This window comes from Euleptes europaea, chromosome 7 (assembly GCF_029931775.1).
Source record: "Euleptes europaea isolate rEulEur1 chromosome 7, rEulEur1.hap1, whole genome shotgun sequence".
NCBI classification, from domain to species: Eukaryota; Metazoa; Chordata; class Lepidosauria; order Squamata; family Sphaerodactylidae; genus Euleptes; species Euleptes europaea.
Window position 1 is genome coordinate 9,844,784 of NC_079318.1, and position 22,028 is coordinate 9,866,811.

A 22,028-nucleotide genomic window follows, 5' to 3' on the forward strand; every position below is an offset into this window, starting at 1 on the left:
TTATGTCCCTCATGACAGCAAGCAGCCCCCCCTGGTATCCGGCAGCTGCCATCACAGATGCTGCCCGCCCTTCCATCCACTGCTGTCACCTAGGGAAGTCTTCCCGCCACTCTCTGTGGCTCTCCAGATGCTCCTGCTCGATTACCACCCATACAGACAAGAGGGTGGGGAATGAGATGAGTTGGCTACTGCCCCCAGCAAGGGACCAGAATACCCAGCATCGCCCGGGGCACCAGCAGCCACTCTACCTGGCTCCAGAGGGTAGGGCTCGCTTCTGCACCCTCCTCAGTCTCTGCTGCCCCCACCCCTCTTTCATCATTGAGTCCACCTGCTGCATGGGCTCGCCCTTAGCTGTTGGCCCTTGGGACTTCATGATGCCCAGTGTCTGCAGGATGACTGACCTGGCCACCACAGCTCACCTCATAGGAGGTCAGGGTGTGGTGGTGGTCTATGACATCAGCTGTGAATGTCAGAGAAAATGGTCCTGGGGTGGGGGGACCCTGCTTCACAGTCACCTCACCTTTGTAGCCCCCGCTCCCGCCTCATCAGCCTGGCTGCCATGGTCTTCATTCCCTTCGCTCAACTCCATCTCCTGCTGGCTCGGCACAAGGAGATGGTGGCTTGGGTTGGCGGGTCCTGGACAAGCACTCCAGTGGGGGAGATAGGGCAGCCCTGTAGGCAGTGGCCCCTTCCTTCTTTGGCCCTTGGACTTGTTCCTGGCTACTTTGGGCACTGGCCATCCCGGCACCCCCCTCAGCCACCACCATAGATGGTCCTGCAATGGTGGCTGCACTTTGAGAGTTGCCGGCAGGGGAAAGGGCAGAAGTCATGAAGTGATGGTGTTTTAGGAAAAGTGGGATGGCAGGGGGGAGCCCCCTGAAGGATTTGGGGGGCAGCAGGACCCCTCAGTGTACAACACCTCAATGCCATGGCCCCTCACTACCATGGGTGGTATCACTACCTTCATGATGGCCTCAGCTCCAGGCAGACGCTCTGTCACTGTCCGCTTGTAAGGGACACCATGGGCCATAAGAGCATGCAATAGTTTCTGAGCAGGGTCAAAATAATTGTTTCAGTGCTTCAGGGTGGACAACTCCGTCCGGTAGCATGTCCCAGGGCAGAGACCTGCTCCACTGCTACGCACCAGAAGGCATGGCAGCATGCAGTGGCAGAGCCGGTCATGGCAGTTGCTAGGGCTACATTTACATCCTCCACCACCAACCTATACAGCAGCACCTTCTCAGACTCTGCCCAGTTATGCTGATGGTGGCCGTTGCTGCTGCCATATGTTGCAGCAGCCATGCCACCCACATAAAGGGGAATGTGGAGGCTGGGCAAGGCACCGTAGGAAACCATTGGGACCCCTGGAGACAGAGAGAGGAGCTGTCCAAGGCTTCCTCCAGAGTTTTGTATTCTGCCTTTTACTTTTGTTTGTTCCCCTAAAAAGGAGTTGGGGCAACAGTGACTTCAAAGCTAGGAATTCCCACATTCCTTGAAGAGCAAACATTCTGCTTCAGTGGTTTGTGGTTTTGTTTCCGCTGACATCTGCAGAAGCAGATTCTATTTTGAGTGTCAAGCAAATCTGGCAAAGAAACCCGGTTATGGAAGGAACTGCACATCCAAACGGATGTCTGATCCCTCCACAGGGCCCAGTCCCCACACACCAAACCCCCTTATATGCAGGGGTAATGGTGTGTGGGGGGGTGTCTGGTGCTTCGGATGCCCTTCTGGCTGCCGAGTTTGGGTGTGGAAGGTGGCATTACCGGGGCAGCTCCCATCCACGGACTAGGGGAAAGGAGGTTTGAGGAACAGTCCCCAGCTTACCTGGCAGTGTGCAGCCGCCCCTTTGGGTGCTGGCTGAGGAGATGGAGTACCTGTTTGGGCTCAGAACTGAGAGAGGTCACCCACAGAGTGTGGACTTTGCTTTCCATGTTGGGTGTTTGTGCAAAGAGATTGCCTGGTAGGGCTAAGTACCCTTTCTGTGCTTTCCCACCACCAAGGTGCCTTGCCCTCACTCTAAGTCCACGCAGCAGGGAGCTGTCAGACAGCATCCTGTGTTGCCCACCATACCTTGTGAGCTGTGGGGCGTCCTACCTGGGGTTCTTGAAGGGCTGGGGGCGTGATTGGGTGCTGGGGAGGGGGCACGGCTGCCACAGGGGAGGGAGATGATTGGCTGTGTCCTTATTCAGCATCCTGGGCTGCTTGGGGCCTCATGGGCATAGCCAAAGTGAGGGGGGGGGGCACCTGTTTTTTCTGATGAATGGCTGCCTATGGACTGCATTGCATTTTTTGTTGGCACAACTTTGTGCCTCTGTCAGGCGTTCCCGGGTTGAAGCGTATTAGGGACTGAACTAGCACCGGTACACCCCATGATCCGCCCACCATGATGCCAGCGCGGAGCCCTGCGCCTGAGTTGTGCCGGCAGACAGCTTTCTAAGCCCATTTGCCCCTCCCCCAGGACTTCTTCTTGCTGCTTTCCAATAAATCTTCATTGGCTGTTTAGCCTGTAATGCCCAGCAGTTAACATTGAATTGTGGCTTGGTAACAACAGAAAATAAGTTGTTGTTAGTCCCTAATCAATAGGCTGCTGTTGATGGCATTGATCATTCAAATACTTTGTTTCTTTAAATTACCAAATATATATGCTGATGGACTAGGCCTTCTTGTGTATGTCAGCATCACAGTTTCCTGATCAAAGTTAAGAAGAATCAGTTGTTTTTAAGAAGATGATCAAAACAGTTTTAATGTGTCTTGGAAAAAGTATTGCTAGTTACTATTAAAAATGACTGATATTTTGATGTGCCAACAGATTCTGGTACACTATAACTGCCAAGAAAACCTTGTCCGTGTTCATTTGCAACGCTCAATTTAAAAACTTTATTTAACATTCTTTAAGGGAGCCTGGGGAATGGGCCCTCGAAAGAGCAAAAGTGAATGTGAATGAAAACTTTCTACTCGTGGGGATTCTGGAAGAATTGGAGGATGTGCTGCTTTTACTAGAAAGATTCTTACCTCATTATTTCAAGGATGTGCTTAGCATCTACAAAAACCCAGGTAATTTTTCTTATCAAGGCTGTCATCTGCTGTTATCACTAATAGGTTTGGGATTTCTAATTCTTTAGGGATGAGTTTTTTGCTTGTAAGATTCATAGATGCCACATGTAACTATCCATACTGAACAAGCAACAACCAAATTGTAAATGTTCAGATTTTTTAAAAGAAATTACACACACAGTGGATTGTTACAAATTACCATATTTTCATACCTCTTCAGTTTGGTAATTGAAATACAGCACACTGCAGAGCCTAAGTGGAAAGTTGCTGCAGTAGTTGCTGTTTACTATTAATAATAAAAGATATATTAAAAGTGGGCTTCTTTTTAATGTAACATTTATCAAGTACATTGACTGCACAGCTGTTTTATGGTATTTATATAGTAATAGCTGTCATATTTATATATTAGAATGATACGTTATAGATGGTGCATAAATTACTTGAACTTCTAGTTCTGCAGTGCTTAAAGATATTTTTACGATATAATATTATTTAAATGAAATGCCTATGAAAGGAAGAAATTAGTCAGGCAATTTATCAGTCCATTTTATCCTGCCCTTTCTCCAGTAACTTAAGGTTACATGGCTCTCCTCTGTTTTATCCTCACAAAATCCCTGTGAGGAGGTTTGGCTGAGACAGAATAACTGTACAGAGGTCACCAAGCCAGGATTTGAATATGGGTCGCACTAGGGCTTGCGGACCCAGCATCTAGGATGGGCCAGAGGACAGCAAAGCCTGAGCCTTCCCCTTGAACAGCCCCACCCCAAAACATGCAAAAAGACAGACGACACGTTGCTGGAGTAAAATGGCCACAACTTTATTGGTTACAGCTGACAGAGCCTTGGTGCAGCATAGGGGCAACAGATCCGGGCACTGGCCGACCAGTCTGCCAAGCGATGTGCAAACCACCTGCCCCCAGCCCACCTACTGGGGAGGGGGTAACCATGAAATGGCAGCGCGTGGGATTCCATATGGGCGTAAACCACTGCTTGGTCTCCTCTGCCACTTGGGGTGAGGGCATCCTGACAGCTCCCAAGCTGGGCGTGTCCCCTGCAAATCCTTACCCCCAAACCCCTTAAGGGGATCCCCAACCTGGGGGGAAAGGGGCACGCAGCCTGATTTTCCCTGAAAAGGATCTAGTCCCATGCTGATACCACTAACAAGTTGTGACAAAGAAATTGAACGAAACAGAAACCGTAACAACGCGATAAAGGGTGGGCTGGGTGGGAAGGAGGCACAAGGCTAGATAGCCCCAAGCGGACCTGTTTAAGCCAGGCCAGCAGACCACAGGGAGAACATTCCCTCCGTGATCTGCCAGCTTGTGCCCCACCCCCCCGCAGGTGGCCTTGATTGGCCAGGCTGGGGACATGCAGCCACAGAGCTTCCCATGGCCATTGGAAATCCACACTGGCAAATCTGTTCAGCGGACCAGCTCTCTCCTCCTGACCCAACGCAGGCCTGCAAACAGGGCCCAGGGTGAGTCTTAGGACCCTTGCTTATCTGATACTGTACTACCTACAACATATTAGTTCTCAATGTCATTTGCTATTTTGTACAAAACACGTTGATGCAGAGCTTTACAAACTGACCAAAAAGGGGTGGGGGTGGGGATTTAAGCATACATTGAAGACCAGAAAACAAACATGTCCCATACCAAGGGATTCGAAGATATTGCTACTCGTAAACATTTAATCCTTGGATAAAAGATTAGCCTTTCAGTGCAAGTTTACTTTATACACATTTCTAAGGATTAAAATATTTAGTCTATGAATTAACTTGGATTGATGGACTTGTTATAAAATAACCTCCCCTTTTATGTTATTGGCTACTAAAACTTTTGGTACTATAGGCTTATTCATGTTAATAGGCTAAAAACTGGAAATATGCCCCCTAGGTATCATGGAATAATTCACAGTATATAGCTAGGGAGAGAAAAAACTAGTAATGTAACCATCACTTGTCAGTTGGGGATGGGAATGATTTTTTCTTATTTTGTTACATGTTACAGTTTTGCTTGTTGGGAGTGGACTTTCATTAGTGAGTCAGGCTTTAACAGTAGTTCAATAGGGTTTACTGGAGAAAATAGGAAGACTTTTGCATTGCAGCATACCAACTCAGCAAGGTTTCCAAGCAGTGTATGCCCAGGTGAAATATAGTCCTTATAGCTAACGGTGCATTTGCCAAAGATGTCTTGTAGAATAAAATAAATAGATCTGTAATAAATGTGTGCTGTTACTATGGCTAAAAATAGAAAATCCCACTTTTTATTTGATTTTTTTTCTGAAGGTAAGGTAGGTATGATATATAAAAATTTGAAATTCAAAGTAAAATTCTTGATTTGGAAGAACAAGAAGTATAGGTGAGAACATCAGGACAGATCACGAAGATGCACCATCAAATTTTTGTTTCTGGTACTCATGTTTGGACTCAGGCTTTCTTTTGTGTAAGAGAGAAGTATCTGCCAGTTGGACTACTGCAGTTAGAACTGATACTAGGCTACAGTAAACTTAACAAGTATGAAAATATTTAGAATGTCACTGACATATTGTGAAGTCGGTAAATAAAATATGCTGTGGTTGATCGATTTGTTGTATAAACTTGATTTGAGTAAGTTGTTGTAATGGGCTGAAGACATGTTTCGATTTCATGCTGAGAGGAGAGGGCAATAAATAATTTGTGAATTGCTTTTGTCAGCAGTAGACAAATATGCAGGTTTACTGGGGTTATGCTGCGTCCTTTGCAAACACTAATGTTTCAACTGGCTGATGTCGCAGCTGTTTTTCAAATAAATTTATAAGTATGAAGGCCCTGGATAGGCCAGGCTAGACCAATCTGGTCAGATCTCGGAATCTAAGCAAGGTTGACCCTGGTTAGTGCTTGGATTGGTGACCACCAAGGAAGTCCAGAGTCACTATGCAGAGGAAGGCAATGTCAAACAACCTCTGCCTTGAAAACCCCATGGGATTGCTATAAGTCTGCTGTGACTTGATGCCACTTTTCACTACCAAGAATGTTTTTCCTTTTTGACTCAAGGCCTTCTGTACAGTTTCAGCACCCTGACAACACAGAGCTACATTTGATACAGAACTATCCAAAGCCTAAGTAATTCCATGCGAGGGACAGACAGTACAGGTTATCTGTGTTAGACTGATTTGTTTAGCATCCTAAGCCTTTTCTGCTCTACAATAAAAGCACAAAGTATATGTTTTTGTTGATATAAAATGGGCTAAATGAAGCAGGTTTAGTTCTTGAGAGTTTGGAAAAGACAGGGCCTCTTCTCTGCACTATCTTGAACATAAATTAGGACATGTGGGATTTCCCCCCATTAATGGACCCTATCAAAGTGTTGAAAATATTTTTATAATATTCTGGTACAAACATTCTCTTCTTAGAGATAAGCTTACTCTTTTTCTTGTGAAAATGTGCTAAACTCCAAAAACTGAAGGAAGATAAATGCAAGTAAAAAGCTATGACAAGCCAGATATACAGGTCACAAAAAAATCACAAAATCAAAGAAAGTTGGAAGAGACCACAAGGGCCATCACATCCAGCCTCCTGCCATGCAGGATCCCACAATCAAAGCTCTCCCGACAGATGGCCATCCAACCTCTGCTTAAAGACCTCCAAAGACAGGGACTCCACCCCTCCCCCAGGCAGCGCATTCCACCGTTTCACCGCCCTCACCATCAGAAAGTTCTTCCTAAAGTTTACAAAATCAACAGAAGGTTGTATGGAAATCTGTTGATCCTTTTACTCACTGCTAACTTGATTTGGCCAGAAGGTGGCATCATCTCCCAACATTTCTGTTAACATCGCAGAACGTTTGTCATGAAATGGCATACATGGATTTCCATGTCCCTATAACTCAGTTCTCACATTACATGCTTTTAATCAAAAAAGAAAAAAAATGCATATATAAAACAAATTCATCCTCTGCTCTTCCTCTTGCATCTGTGAGATTCATAATTCCACATAAATATGGTATTATAAACTGAATTAAATAACCATGTCTGCAAAGCATACAGGTTTGATTGGGTATGTGTTGAATGGTTGTTTATGCTTTGTAATGGCTGTGATACTCCATTTCCATTGATAGGTGATGGCTGCCTCCTGGTTGGGTTTTTAAAAAATATATATTTGTAAACTAAAAGTGAATGGTTATTTGAGTGACCCCGCAGACACCAGAATCTGCATTTCAGGCATTTCCAAAATGAAATTGAAGATGATTTGGGGTTTGATCAGATTCAAAGTTATTTTATTGTTACAGACGTTTTCTAAAATAAGGGACCTATAAATTTGCAAAACAAGTCCTATGATAGCTCTGCCTGAAGCAGGAGAAAAAATGCCTTGTTCTGAGGTGCCGTTTGCAGATTAGTTGATGCCATGGTGGCATTTAATCTCCTCGTTTGAGAATCTTGCCTCTGTTCTCTGACTGCCATAGCTACATGTAGTCCAGGTCTGTCAGTGAATTACTTAATATAAGTTATCTATTTAAGGTGTATATACTACACTTTGAAGTCCTTGGTGTGGGTTACAGACATTTAAATTTTAAAATTGCTGGGACGGAAGGATCCAGTATCATTCAGCCAGCAGGCAGATCCAACTCAAACAGAAAATGTCAAACGGGTAGCTGCTCAAGTCAAAGGCTTGGTGACTTAGTGATGATGAAGATGATGATGCTGATCTCCCTCTGGAGAATGCTGATATCCCACCTTTGAGGAGGCCTCATTGGAAGCCACCCCCTTAACCTCAGAAGGCAGGATGACCAAAAAAAAAGCTTTCCCCCCCCAGGAGATGTTTTATTCTCTTGTCCTAGACCATTTAGGGCCTTATCTAACACAACCAGACTCTTAATTGGTCCCAGAAACAGACTGGCAACCAGTGAAGCTATTTCAGCAATTGTCAGGCCTGCTCGTTACTGAGACAGCCAGGCTATGCATGTTTTGGTTTCGCCAGGTGCGGCCCAAGGTCGAGCTCTGTGGGAACTGCTCTCGTAAGGGGGGTGGTTGCCATGGCTGCCGCCACTATCTGATATGACCAATGCTCTTCCATATAGGCCTTAGGACGTGCCTTTAGTTCTCATTCGTGCCAACTTACCTGTTAGCTCTGTAAGCCTATAGGTTTTCTAATAAATCAACTCTCTTTTGGACTACTCGTCTGTGGATGTTGTTTATGGGATTACTATGGGGGCAAGTGCTCACATTTTGGCACGAATCCCTCTCTACCTTTTGACTGACTGTACTCCCTGGCTGGAGCCCTGGAGGGATCGCCGGGAGCTCGGATTGGAGCAGGGGACGTGCTCTCCGAGTGAGTTGCCTGTGGCTGGAGCCTCGGAGGGTTCACCTGGGTCCCGGGTGGGAGCGAGGAAAGTGCTCCCCGGGGAGAGGGTTCCTGGCTGGAGCCCTGGAGGGTCCTGAACATTGGTACCCTCCGTTAGGACCTTCAGACGAGTTCCCTGACGACCGTACCCTGCTGCGTGACATTCTTGCTGAGGCGCTGCAGACTGATGCGGAGATCAACCGCCTAGTTGTACTTGTTCAGGTTCAGTGGCGTCGCCTTGCTGAACCGACCCCCTGGACGACCCACGACGCTGATCAGAGTGCTCAGCACGACCTCTGGACACTGGACAGGTTGTTGGAGGAAGTTTGGCTGGCGCAAGAGGATTTAGCAACGTTGACCCGCTTGTTAGCGGGATTAACAGTATGTGAGGCGCAACAGGAACCGGCGGCGGCCCCAATCCGCCCCGTGTGTGACTCTCCCATGGCGGGATGACGGGAGGAGGAGGTCCCGATGTCAACCGTTCCCGATCCCAACGTATGCCTGAAGGAGGAACAGGATGTGGCTGCCCGGACGGCTTTACAATTTGTGGGACTGACCTCAGCCACGACCATGGTGGCCGAGATCGCGAAACGATTAACCCCTGAGTTTGGACCGGACGCAGCTGCTCTAGCAGTCCGGGTTCAACCTTTTTTGGACCAAAATTCCTCTGAGCTCCTTCTGCTTTTGGAGCAAGAGGCCCTCCCGATCGTCACAACGGCGATCGCCGTTAAACTCGAGGGCGACCAAGCGCTCGCCGATCGGAAGCGAGCCGAAAAACAGTTGCGAGCCGCGGATGCGGCTGCAGCTCAGGCGATGGCCGATCGGAACGAGGCTGAGGAGCTACGTTTGGCTAAAGCGGCCACTGCTCGAAGCAGCTCGACGACGGCAGCGGACATGCGTCCCAAAGAAAGCACAGGGTTCGGATCGGTCCCCTCATTTTCCCCGGCCTATGGACCACCTCGAGACGTGCAACACGCACATCGGCTTGCTGGTCGCTTGATCAAACCGGATTACTCGGATGAGGAGGACTTGTACTGTGAAGAGTCTCACTGGGCTACTGGCCTCCGAATCAGCCAGGCCCAACGCACTGGGGGAACTGGGGACGAAATGCGTCTCTTACGGGGCCAGAACCGGGACTTGACTGATCACGTGGCCCGTCTGCAGGACCAAATGGAGCTCCTAATGCGAGAAAACGAACGTTTACAGCTAGCTCAAACACCCCCAGTTCAACAGATGCCAGGGCGTCCAATTCAGCCGGTTCCACAACCACAGTTTCCGCTGCTGAGACCGCCAACTTTGCCCCCTCCGGGGCAACCAGTCCAACTGCCTTTGGGACAACCGCCCCAGCCGGTCTCGGGAGCACCGGTACTACCACCTCTGGGGCAACCAGTTTTGCCGCCCCCAGGGCAACCGCCAGCGCTACCCCCAGCGTCCCCTCTTATGCAGTGGAAGCAACCACGGTTAAGGGTGACTTACGACGGCTCAGTTGAGGCTTTGCCCTGTTTCCTACACCAAGTGGACAGTTACATGAGAGAACAGGGGCAGCACTTCCCCATTGAAGACAGCTGGGTACGTTTCGTTGCCTCACTATTGATCGGAAAAGCCGCCGACTGGATGGTTCTCCAGTTCGAAACTCGGGCCCGATCCATACTCTCGCTCAACGATTTTATGCGAGCTTTGCGGCGACGTTTTGAGGATCTCTTCCTAGGCGAGAAGGCCAAAGCAGCTCTTCTGCAGCTCCGACAAGGCTCTACACCTGTACGAGAGTTTGCAGATGAATTTCAAAGACTCGCCAGTAAAATAGTGGATTGGACTGAAGCTACCCGAATACATTATTTCCGGGAAGCCTTACACCCTGACATATTAAACTGGGCTTATATGCAACGAGACCCAGACACTCTGGAAGAATGGATTTTACTAGCTGAAGAAGTGGAAAGCCGCCACCAATTCATTTCGCTGGCCCAACGTCGAGCCAAGGAGGGGGGCCACCAAAAACCCCCATCGAAGACTGCAGCTCCTACTCCGCAGAGACTGGATAACCCCCCTCCCCAAGACCGAGAGTCTCGATTTCAAAGGGGAGCCTGTCTCGTTTGCGGTGCCATAGGCCATTTTGCTGCCGCCTGTCCGTTTCGACCGGATCAGTTAACCCCCTTTCGACCTGATGGGCCGCCCCGGAATCGGGGGCAAACTCAGCGAAGAGGCACCGCGGCCAACCGTAGCGCTGCACCGAGACGGACTGCGCCGTCAGCGCTTCACGTCAGAGATGCACCCAGCAAGCCTGCACCGACGGGCCCATCGGGGTCCTGGATTACAAGTGCCCTGGGAGGGGACATCTCACCTTCTTCAGATGAGGACAGAAGCTGGGACCCCCCAGCTTTAAATCTAGAGTCTCCTTTGGACCTGTCAAAAAACGGGAGGGGTCTGCGGTGAGTGGAGCGACACCGCGGACCCTCGTAGCTGTTCCTGCAAAACCCAAGGCTCCTGTAATGGTGAGTGAGATCGAAGATACTGTGTATGTGGACGTAGTGTTACAACTACAAAAAGGGCCCCCAATTACAAGTCAAAGCACTAATAGATTCCGGGTGTGCCCACTCCCTAATCAATGAGGCCACTTTCAAAGCGCTCAAAGTCAAGTCAGAGACTCTGTCAGCTCCCATTCAATTTGCCCAAATGGATGGCAGTGGCTTTAAGGGTGGGGTAGTAGATCGTCGTACTCGCGGGGTAGCAATGGGCACTGGCCACCATTGGGAGCAAATAAACTTCACCATAGCCCCTATCAAATACAAAGTGGTGTTGGGAATAAACTGGCTCAAGGGACACAGCCTGTATATTGACTGTGGGGCTGGGACCATACAGTTCTCTGGTCCTGATTGCGACCAACACCGTCACGAGGTAGCTGTTGTACCTCCATCAACCTTGGCTTTAGTCTCAGACACCCCCTCTTCCTCTCCACTGCCTGCTGAATATCAGGACTTCGCTGACATTTTTGATGTACAGGAATGTGATGTACTACCCTCCCACCGCAAAACCGACTGTGCTATTGAGGTGGTGGGGGATGGGAAACTGCCTAAGAGTAAGATTTACCCCATGAGCGCTTCCGAACGTACAGTGCTACGTGAATTCTTGGACAAGAACTTGGCTCGAGGTTTCATCCAACCATCTAACGCCCCTTCTTCGGCCCTGTCAGGCCTTGCTTCTGCAACGGTTTCCCAGCACGGCCTGACACTGTTTTGTCTTCCTCCCAGGTGCCTAGTCAAGGCCGTTTCCCTAGTTATGCTTTCCTGCTAGATTTGAAGTTCCTGTGAGTTTGCCTCCCTACTCCAGGGAGGGGGTTTCATTCTCCCCTTTGATGTGTTCCTCCGCATGCCTTAATATACCCTGCTTTGTACCTTAGTTCTTTGTAAGTCCCAACTTATCTGCAGCAACTGTATGCCTATGACTGTTCCAATAAATCAACTCTCTTTTGGACTTTTTGTCTGTGAATGTTGTTTTGGGATCGTTCACAGGGCCCCCGCTTTCTTTGTATGCAAGAAGATGGGTGACTTGCGGTTATGCATCGACTTTCGGAAACTCAATGCAGTCACCCAGTCCAATGCCTACCCCATTCCTCTGATCTCAGATATTTGGGGGCAACTAAAGGAGGGGCATATCTTCACTAAATTGGACTTGATAGAAGCTTATTACAGAATCAGGATCCGGGATGGGGATGTACCCCTAACAGCCTTTTCCAGTTGCTTTGGCATGTATGAATTCTTAGTGATGCCGTTTGGATTAAAAGGGGGCCCGGGGGTCTCCATGCAATTCATTAATGAGATCCTACATGACTTGTTATATAAAAGAGTGGTGGTTTATTTGGATGATATTCTCATTTACTCTAAAACTATGGACGAACACGTTGCCCTGGTGAGGGAAGTATTGCAACGTCTCAGAGACAATCAGCTCTATGCTAAGGTGTCCAAGTGCGAATTTCACCAAAAACAGTTGACTTTCTTGGGCTATATAATTTCACACCACGGTCTCACTATGGACCCTGAGAAGGTGAAGTCTGTAACCAGTTGGGAACCACCCTCAACCCGCGAACAGGTTCAACAATTTCTTGGGTTCGCTAACTTCTAAAGAGGGTTCATCCCCAACTTCGCTCAAGTCGCACTCCCCATCACTGATCTCCTTAAAACTAAGGGAAAGGGAAGTGCAGCCACGTTGCCTTCAACTAACATCAATTGGACCCCCCGTGCCAAACCGCTTTTGATACTCTCAATCGACTATTTACCTCCGAACCGGTGTTGAAACACCCTGATCCTGAACAAATGTTTATAGTCCAGGTTGATGCCTTGGACGTGGCAATGGGGGGTGCACTTTTACAATGAGGGAGGGACGGTCTTCTGCATCCGTGCGCTTACTTCTCTAAGAAGTTCGCTCAGTCTCAGCTCAACTGGCCGATCTGGGAAAAAGAAGCGGCCGCCGTCCACCACACCCTCACGGTATGGAGACAATTTTTGGAAGGTTCTAGAGTCCCTTTTGAGGTGTGGAGCGATCACAAAAAACTGTCCGCGAAACAGGTACGCTGGGCGAACTTCTTTGCTCAGTTCCACTTTGTATTAAGACATGTACCAGGGAAACAGAATGTCCTGGCGGATGCTCTATCCAGACTACCCCAATACCCTACCAAGGTTGAATGCCCCACAGAGTCCCCGTTCACTCCTGCTCAGAGAGGTTTACTGCCCACTCTGGCGGTTCAAACCCAATCACAAGCCCGGCTCCCGCCACAGTCTTCGCATGGGGGGGGGGAACTCCAAGCCGAACCACGTCGGTCGGCCCGACCACTCCGCCCCCCTCGCCTCCTTCACCAACTTTGCCTGTGCCCGGCCGCCCGAGTGATCCAGCCGCCCGACCCCTCTCAGAGACACCAGCTTCCCCTCCCGCAGTGCAGCCCGCCAGCACGGTACCCACGATGCTGGATGGGGTGGGTCTAACAGACTCCTTTATGAACTCACTTCAGTCCGGGTACCAAGCCGAACTCTCTGCGCAAACCCTCTCCGCTTCTCTCATTGAACATGGGGGTTACTGGTACAAAGACTCTAAGCTGTATGTGCCTAAGGAACTGCGAAGGGAGGTTCTGCAGCTATTCCATGGAGCCAAAACCGCGGGGCACTTTGGATTTCTAAAAACATTACATTTGTTACGGAGACAGTTTTGGTGGGCGGGCATGCGAACTGACGTGGATTCGTTCATCCGCAGTTGCCCAGTATGCGCTGCTGTCAAAAGGTCCCAGGGTAAACCTCCTGGGCTATTACAACCGTTAGAGACCCCCACTAGACCCTGGGAAGTAATTGCAATGGATTTCATGACTGATCTCCCCCTCAGTGAAGGGAAAACTGTACTTTGGGTGATCACTGACCTGTTCTCTAAACAGATGCATCTCGTCCCCTGCGCAGGTATCCCGTCCGCCCCAAAACTGGCCCGCCTCTTTGTTTCACATGTGTTCCAACTCCATAGTTTTCCCGCAAGGTGGTCAGCGACCGCGGAAGTAGCTATGTAGCCAAATTCTGGAAAGCTTTCCTGAAACTAGTGGGGGTAGAACAAGGTCTTTCAAGTGCTTTCCATCCCCAAACCGACGGCCAAACAGAACGGGTAAATGCTGTCTTAGAGTGCTATTTGCATTGTTGTGTTAACTATCATCAGGATGATTAGGTTAAATTATTGCCCTTTGCTGAATATGCATACAATAATGCTGTACATCAGTCCACAGGGTATAACCCCTTCCGGGCCATGTATGGTCAGGACTTCGGCCCCATTGGCCATTCTGAGGTCTCCAGGGTGGAGGGAGGTGAAGATGTTGCTGACTGGGCACACACAATTCAAACAACCTGACCTTGGCTGGTAAAAAACCTGGAATGAGCCAAACGTAAATACAAGGCTCAAGCTGACAAACATTGCTCACCTGGGAAGGACTATACAGTGGGAGACATGGTTTATTTGTCCACCAAGAATCTACGTTCCAACCGCCGTGTAACAAACTCAGTGCCAAATACGTGGGACCCTTTCCCATTTCTCGAGTCATCAACCCAGTAACTGTGGAACTCTCGCTCCCAAAATCATTAAGGCGTATCCACCCCATATTTCATATCAGTTTGCTGAAACCACATGTCCCTTCCCCAGAATGGCATCCTGAGCCGCTCCCTGAACCACCGGTGATGGTAGGGGGGGGGAGAACATTTTGAAATTGCAAAAATCCTGGACTCGCGTATCCATCATGGTTCTCTCCAGTATCTTGTTCATTGGATACACTTCAGTTCTGCGCATGATGAATGGGTACTCGCACTTGATGTTTCTGCACCTCGTTTACTCCATCAATTCCATACGGCTTACCCTCACAAACCAGCGCCCATGCCCAGGACAGTGGGAGGGGGGCCTTAAGGGGAGCAGGATGCCAGGCCTGCTCGTTACTGAGACAGCCAGGCTATGCATGTTTTGGTTTCGCCAGGTGCAGCCCAAGGTCGAGCTCTGTGGGAACTGCTCTAGTAAAGGGGGTGGTTGCCATGGCTGCCGCCACTATCTGATATGACCAATGCTCTTCCATATAGGCCTTAGGCCATGCCTTTAGTTCTCATTCGTGCCAACTTACCTGTTAGCTCTGTAAGCCTGTAGGTTTTCTAATAAATCAACTCTCTTTTGGACTACTCGTCTGTGGATGTTGTTTATGGGATTACTATGGGGGCAAGTGCTCACAGCAATGTGAAATAATCACTCCCATGCTCTAGTCAACATGGCTGCTGTATGTTCAGACCACTTGTAGCTTCCAAATACTTTAAGGGCAGCCCTGCATTCAGGCATAGACGTTATCAGTGCATGGAGAACTTTGGTTGGATCCCCTCTTCTTAGAGGGGAACACAAGAGGTTCATTACCCAAAGCACATGAAAAGCATTTCTTGTGACTGATACTACTTCAATCCAAAGATGAGGCATTCAGAGGGTCAGAGATAAGTAGCAGGTCCAGAAGCCAGTCAGGATGTGTGGGGGCAATGCAACACTAGGCAGCAGTGACTTGGAGATCACATGAGGAATCAGAATCCACAGAAAATCCCTGCAAGGTCACACAGGCAAAGGTCAGGAGCCTGGATTATCAGTTATCACAGTCTTCACACTACAACTGAGTTGCTCAGACTGAAAGACCCAACTTAGTGTCAGCAGCTGTATACCTCCAGGCTATACTTTCAGTCAGCTGATTCCAGCAGCTCTTATTGGTTCCCTCAGCTGACCATGTTGAGGAGGGCACTGTTTGTGACCTCGCTGATCACACACACACACAGCCACTGCAAGCACCTGCATGCCAGAGTATCTCATAACTTCATGATACTAATGCAGTTTTTAAAAGTTAATTTATTTCACTGCATACTTAGAAAACAATTGGAGGAATAATTGTACAAAGAACTGTAGATTTTTATTGTCATTGTTTTGTTATCCATATAGAATAGGATGAGTTAACCCAAGCTTCATGTGCAGAGGATTGAAGAGAAGTGGAGTCACAAAGTATTTATTTTTGGTGTATATGGTTATATAATTTCTTCTTGACTTCACACTGTGCTGCTGCAATTTTTTCACCTGTTCAGGGCACCAAGCAGCAGAGCTGTTTCTTTCAGTGATCACATTTGACTTCTTGGCTGTTGCTTCACTGCAAAGTGACTCTGTAGCCTTGGTTTGGGGCAGTGAGCTGCTTTGTTTCTTTGCCTCAGTAATCCCTGGTCTTGCTATCAAGCTCATTTTTCAGCTGCTTGCAAAAAAAATAAATATTGTTACCTTGGGATACAAATCCAGGCATTTTTTGACTAGAGCATTGGGATAACACTAGGGCATAAATGATACCCACTTCACCTCTCCCACTTTACACATCTTCTTGCTGTTCTCAGATCCAAACCACTCAATTGCAAATACCTCTCAATGCATCTACTGTTTGTTATTGAGCAATGCATACAGTGTGAGACCTATTTCATTATCTAGTTTGTTTTGCTTCTGTGTTGAATATTTTTCAGAGCTTGTATAGATTTCACATTTTCCTGACCCTTATGGTATCTTTCAAAGACCTGTTGATAGGAATTCTCATTTCTGGTCTAAATCCATATGGATGAAATTTCACACTTTAGTAAAAATAAAATGTGCATCTGCCCTGGACCATGAGGAACCAGCTAGCTAAGCCTTGTGTGCTGCATATCTTTTTAAAATGTACTTTCTTCTGTGCCGGAGCATGGCTTTAAGCATTTTATGTTGCAGTCAACAGCAGTAGTAATAAGAACATTCTTTTGTGAACAACTGGGCGGATCTTTTAATCTGAGAATACCCTAAGGTGTTCTCCCCGTGTGACTTTTGGAACAACTAATGAGCCAGAGACTTGAACCTCTCTCTGGAAAGCTACTAGGCCTAAGAACTAGAGAGCAGCAATGTGGGAAGGGGTAGTTGGTAAGCTAACACTTATCAACATTGCCATTGAAAGATTTAAGCCACGAGGCCTCTGAGAAACTGGCAGAGATGCTTGCTTCTGACCACCAGTGGACTTTATCCAGCAACCCACCAGGAAATTTCCTTGGAAGATAAATGGCTAGTCCACATGGAGGCTAGCCAGTCAGAAGCCAAATCATCAAAAAAAAATGCAGAAAAACTGTTTCTGATCTTCTGACAAAAGACTCTTACCACAGATCCTGTGCTTGAGTCACAGACTACAGAAAAAGGAAACTCAGAGCCCTCTCCCAGGGTTTAACATCCTCCATGGCCTGATCCATAGAACCTGATCTCTTCAAACTAGAATCTGGCTTGTGCTTTTAAAGCCACCTGGAAATAATCTAAGTTAGATGAAGACTGTACCTGATTTCATTCCGGAATGGCTACAGGGTGGAGCAACTAGTTTCAGGACTGAGTTTGTATGAAGCCAAGTATGAGGAACAGACACATCCTGCACACTTTTTGTAAAAGACTAATATTGACCCCAAAATCATTTACAGAGATCTTTCTAGTAGGGAGTCCAGAACTTCCTTCTGTATCAACACGTCATTGAAAAGAATGGCAACAGTAGCTGTGTGAGACTTGGAGACAGACTTTAATCATTCTTGGCCTTTCCTTCCCCACGCTCAGCTGCTCTGCTGCTTTCAGGGTGCAGGAGAAGAGAGACCAAATATCAGTAACTGGGCCCGAGTAAGGAATCCCTAACCCTAACTGTCAGCATCAGAGGAGAGTGTGTTCCTGGGGATTGCCGTACAGCCAAGAGCAAACAGCTGGAGTGACTGTTGCAGCTAGGTCAGCAGAAGGCTTGGGGAGAGCACTGGAACTAGAGACTTCAGGGGGAAGGATGGCCTTTGCTGCTTATATTCTTAAAACTCTGTATAAGCCTTTCCCTGCTGTTGTGGATCCCGAAATATTTGCCTGGATTTGTTATCACCGTTCACCCCCTGCTCTTCTGCGCCTGTCAGAGAATTCAGGGAGGGGGCACCATCTGTCATGTTAGATGCTGAGCTGCTTCTACATGCTCATACTTACTCCATTTCCTCTGTGGAGAGGAAAGGCTCATTGATATAAAAGCTTCCCCTCCCCCTGAGATGTCTGCAATTGGAAGAGATCTTGGGGGGTCATTTGTATGCTGCTTGGCATCTTTAACAGAAGGCCTGGATACTTGCCTCTGGCAAGCAGATTTATGGAGAGCTGGTTGTGGCGTTCCCTTAATGGATTATCGTTGGCCCCATAGCTGTTCATCAGATAGAATACATGGGAGGAAGTGTGCTAGATGTAAAACTGCATCAAGTTTTAGTGCAGGCTATTTGAATATATTATATGTATAATCTAAAGGTAATGATTATGAAAGCTATATTTTCTTTGTTGGTCCTTAAGAAAGTTTGTAAGAAGCTATTTTTTAATGTGTTTTGAGCATTCCAAAGCTTATTACTAGTTTCTGATGTATATGAACAGCTTAATATGAAAATCAATGAAGGCTAGAATTCCTGTGGTTTTGACTAGAATAGGAATATCAAGTGAGGTAACAATGACAACATTACTCTATATGTGAATGTGTATTTAAAACAAATAAGCAACAGCAAAACAAAGATCCCTCCCAGCCTTACCTTGAAGCCTCCTCCAATTTTCTCCATAGGTTTTAAGGAACTTCAGTTTCATGAAAACTTTGACTGGAAGACTTGGGTATAATACCCAAAGCATAAAGCCACATACTGTGCAACATATGTGAAGTACACATGCATGTGTTTTGTACAACTTGTCCTTTGTAAAATGTGTGGAAGCTGTTACTGGGGAAGGATCAGGCATTCACATCTAGATTTCATAGGAACAAGGGGAGGAAAGTACATGCATTTGTGCTTCACATCCAACGTGTAGTGCACGTATTTTATACACAGGTATCCTAGCCAAGTGCAATAAATAAAACCTTGTATGAGGCAACTCTGAGCGCAGTCACAGAAGAGCCTTGCCAGGGAATGGTGAGTCTGTTGATTGCTTCTGTTTTGAAAAATAATCTCTCACTCAATAAGAGCTTGGACTTTGTAGCACAAGCTTCAATATAGGTCGGTGCCAAAAGTGGCTTTTAGTTTTGCAGAACTTTAAAAACAAGCAGGGAGAAAATTTTGTTCTGAATTTCAAATTCTTAACCTCTGCATTTAAACAATAACCATAGAGACTGTTCAGCTAGGGAGAAATTTCTTGGAAAACAGAAACCATTTTATACAGCTACTGATGCAACCTCCAAATACAATTAGTGCATAATCAGCAAATCTTTTCTGGAATATATTTCCTGCTAAATCTGGCAGCCCTGGGGGGGGAAAGGGATACAATGTTAATTTTTTACTAAGATGCTGAATTTCATTTGTCAGACATGCTTGCCAGAGGAAAAAGAAACCATTGAGAATTATGGTCTCTGACTTCTCCCACTGAGTTCGGAGTACATCTTCATCAGCAGGATCCAAAAAACCTTTGCTTCCTGTCACATGTGCTAGGACTGCCCTCTGATATCCAGTTCTCTTCCTGCGTTAGAGGGAGAAGCAGCATTTGTGGTTAGCTCTGTAGCAAACCTTCTTTCCCAGCCTTTGCACTTCAATATTATTCCTGTCTAACTTTATTTCTGTGTTCTTTCTTAGTCCTAAGCTTAGTCTGTGTGCACCCAGCAGCCTGTGTGCACCCAGCAGCCTTTTCCTCTTGTATCTACTGTTTTCCCTCTTCTTTGCCTCTGTCTCCCCCTCCCCTCCTCTGTTTACAATATGTCTGAGAGGGGAGATAGGGCTTCAAAGGAATTAATGTCAGGAGACAAGGAGCAAGTTGAAGGACTCCTCCCCCCCCCCCCGACAGCTTTCCCTAGCGGCGTCCAAGAGCCGCGAAGGAGGAAAACAGGCGAATCGGCCCGATTTGCAGGCGGCGGCACAAAAACGGAGCCTCCAGCCAGGAGACGTTCAAAACAGCGCGAAAAAGACGCGCATGGACAAGATGGCCGCCGCAACTCCCCGTTCGGCCTCTAGAGGTTAAGAGGGCGAACTTGATCCCAGTGATGCCGGCTCCTCTGGAATTCATGTGACTGGGACTACCCCTGGTATTGTTGAAAATGTTCATTTTTTAATTGCGGAAGGGGGGGAGGGTAACTTAAGTCTGATAAATTTAATGCGGCAGGCATTGAGAGAGGAGTTTGCGCAAATTAGAGACCATTCTTGTGGGGATGTCACAAGATCCAGAGCCTCATCCCCGGGTTCCAGGGCTTCCATTGACTCTGAGTCAGAACGTGGGGAATGCTCCAGCGACACACACCATGCCTGGCCAACTAAGGCAGCAAGGCAGGCACCATTGTCCTCTTCCAGCAGGAACAGGTCCTCTTCGCCCTCTTCTAGCGATAGAGAAGAGGGCGAGTTCTCCTCAGGAGAAGACAAGGATGGGGAGGAGACTTAAAATCAGGAACAACAATCCCGGTTATTTGCCGGGGAAGATTATCAGGTGTTCCTGAGCAAGGTATTGGCAGCCTTAGATATTCATGAGGATGAGGACTCAGAGGCTTCCAAAAGTAAGGCTAAATTTAGGGGCATGAAGGAATTCTTCACCAGACTGAGGACCCATACCCGGGCTGTGCCTTTTCCTGAATACTTTGAGGACTTTCTCAAAAATGAATGGGAGAAGCCTCTCTCTAACAGACAGCTCCCCACTGCTGTTAGAAGAATGCTGTTAATCTAGAGTCCCGAGCTTCTAACCTCCTTCAGGTTCCCTTAGTTGAAGCACCAGTTGCCGCTCTGCAATCCACCGGCTTACTTTCTGAGGATGGGGCTGGCAACATCAGGGACCCTCTAGATAGAAAAGCTGATTATGCTATCAAAAAGGCCTATGAGGCTTCAGACTTATCCATGCAAGCATCAGCTATGCCGGCATTGGTGGCTCGGGCATCCATCATGTGGATAAGAAAAATAATTGACCTGACTCCACAAGACAATAAAAGGGTTCTGAGTGGTCTTAACAGAGTTCTGAAAGCAGTAAATTTTATGGTGGACGCCACTCTTGATTCCATGACTATGTTGGCCAGGGCACTGGCAGTTTCCTCTAGGAGGGCACTTTGGCGCCCGTCCTGGTCAGCTGACTTAGGTTCCAAATCCATCCTGTTGGGATACCCATTCGAGGGTGATTGGCTCTTCGGCTCTAAACTAGAGGACATACTAGTCGAGACGAAAGACAAGAAAAAGGCCTTGCCAAAATACATAAGGAAAGAAGGTAAGACCTCTTACTCTTCTTCCTTTCGTCCTTTCCGAACCTCTCACACCCTGGCAAGGGGCAGAGCGGACAACCGAAGGAACAACTGGAATTCTGGAAGGGGATCCTTTAGCAAGGGCCCCAGGTTTAACAAGGGATTCCAGCCACAGCAACACTTGGACAAGTCCATCAGATTTCGTGAGAAACCTGGGAAACAATGACTGCTGGGACAGTCCGGTGAGGGGAAGACTCCAGCTTTTTGCCAATACCTGGGACACTTGGGTGCAGAAGATTATTCACGAGGGATACAGTGTAGAACTACGCAAATCCCCCCCAAACCGCTTCTTTCTCTCCCCCTCCTCTTCCAAACCGGACAAGATAGCCCACAATCAAGCAGCCATAGACCACATGCTTCAAATCAGGGCATTCGAACCAGTCCCCCAGACAGAACGGTGCACCGGGGTATACTCCGTTTTCTTTACCGTTCTGAAGAGAAACGGAGATTGGCGCGCAATTCTAAATCTAAAGCACGTCAACAAATTTATCTGGCTCAAACGTTTCAGGATGGAGACACTCAGGTCCATCATAGAGGCACTCCGTCCCCAAGCGTTTCTGACGTCGATAGACCTGACGGAAGCGTATTTACACATCCCCATCTACCCCGAGCACCGAAAGTTTCTCCGCTTTGCGTGTAACCTCGATCACTAGCAGTTTCGGGCCCTCCTGTTCGGTCTCTCATCAGCCCTGAGGGTCTTTACCAAGGTCGTGGTGACGTTGGTGGCTCACCTGAGAGAGGTAGGGATCCACGTCTTCCCATATTTAGACGATATCCTGGTGAGCGCTCCTTCAGAACTGTCCTTACAGCACATGGAGTCCGTCCTCCGGGCTCTAGAACTCCACGGTTTCCTGGTAAACCAGATCAAGAGCACCCTCTCTCCGTCCCAGTT

The 22,028-nt window shown here is 47.7% G+C and overlaps 1 protein-coding gene across 1 annotated transcript in view; it reads left to right on the plus strand.

Moving 5' to 3' along the window:
• Nucleotides 1–22,028, plus strand: part of UST (uronyl 2-sulfotransferase) — a 160,943-nt gene that overhangs the window by 113,132 nt on the left and 25,783 nt on the right. The window contains exon 7 of the mRNA XM_056852620.1: nt 2,897–3,054. Coding sequence (XP_056708598.1) covers nt 2,897–3,054 — 158 coding nt within the window. The remainder of the gene's footprint in view (nt 1–2,896; nt 3,055–22,028) is intronic.